The following is a 707-nucleotide window of genomic DNA, read 5'->3' on the forward strand; positions in this document are numbered from 1 at the left end:
CTCTGTCAGGCCTCCGCGGGTCTGTTGCCAGGGCCGGGTAAGCAGCCGGCCTGCGAGCTGCTGAAGGAATCCTGTCAGGTTTGACAGGGTCACACACTCCCCCCACCCCCCTTTCCCGCCAAAGGAAAGTTCTGGGCGTTTATGAGGAGGGAATTCTGCTCCATGGCATTATCCCCCCCCCCACTTTAATTTTCTCTCTCAGGTAGTACCGCGACAGGAATGACGGTGAACACCCCCCTGTGTTTTAAAGGGAAGAAGATCCTGGCTCCAATGGTGCGAGTGGGAACATTGCCGATGCGTCTTCTGGCTCTGGACTATGGTGCTGATATCGTGTACTGTGAGGTATGAGCAGCTGAGGCAGCCCTATCTGATAACATTATTCTTAAGAAAAGTACAAATAGGCTTTGTTTGCTGTAGGACTTTTTCCTTTTACATATATTTTTCATTAGAAAAATGAGGAAAGGAGATTATCTGTGGCTTAAGACATTTCCCTTTAAGCAGTCCTCAAGTTATGGCAAACCTATATTTTAAGTATGGGCAATAATTTCAATTCATTTATACAAAATGCTCACCATAACCATTTTTTTCCACATTCAATTGAGTTTTGGTTGGTCTTTTGGGGTTTTTTTTTTTGTTTGTGGGGTTGTGGGTGGTTTTTTTTTTGGTTTTGTTTTTTTTTTTTTTTTTTTTGGGGGGTCCCTTAATTT

At 44.0% G+C, this 707-nt stretch overlaps 1 protein-coding gene across 1 annotated transcript in view; it reads left to right on the forward strand.

Annotated features, from left to right (window-relative positions):
- Positions 1-210: 210 nt before the first annotated feature.
- Positions 211-707, forward strand: part of DUS2 (dihydrouridine synthase 2) — a 27,426-nt gene continuing 26,929 nt past the window's right edge. Inside the window, 1 exon segment of the mRNA XM_009886398.1 lies at positions 211-342. Coding sequence (XP_009884700.1) covers positions 220-342 — 123 coding nt within the window. The 5' untranslated portion in view covers positions 211-219.

Source organism: Charadrius vociferus, unplaced genomic scaffold (genome assembly GCF_000708025.1).
Source record: "Charadrius vociferus isolate BGI_N301 unplaced genomic scaffold, ASM70802v2 scaffold400, whole genome shotgun sequence".
In the NCBI taxonomy this organism is placed as follows: Eukaryota; Metazoa; Chordata; class Aves; order Charadriiformes; family Charadriidae; genus Charadrius; species Charadrius vociferus.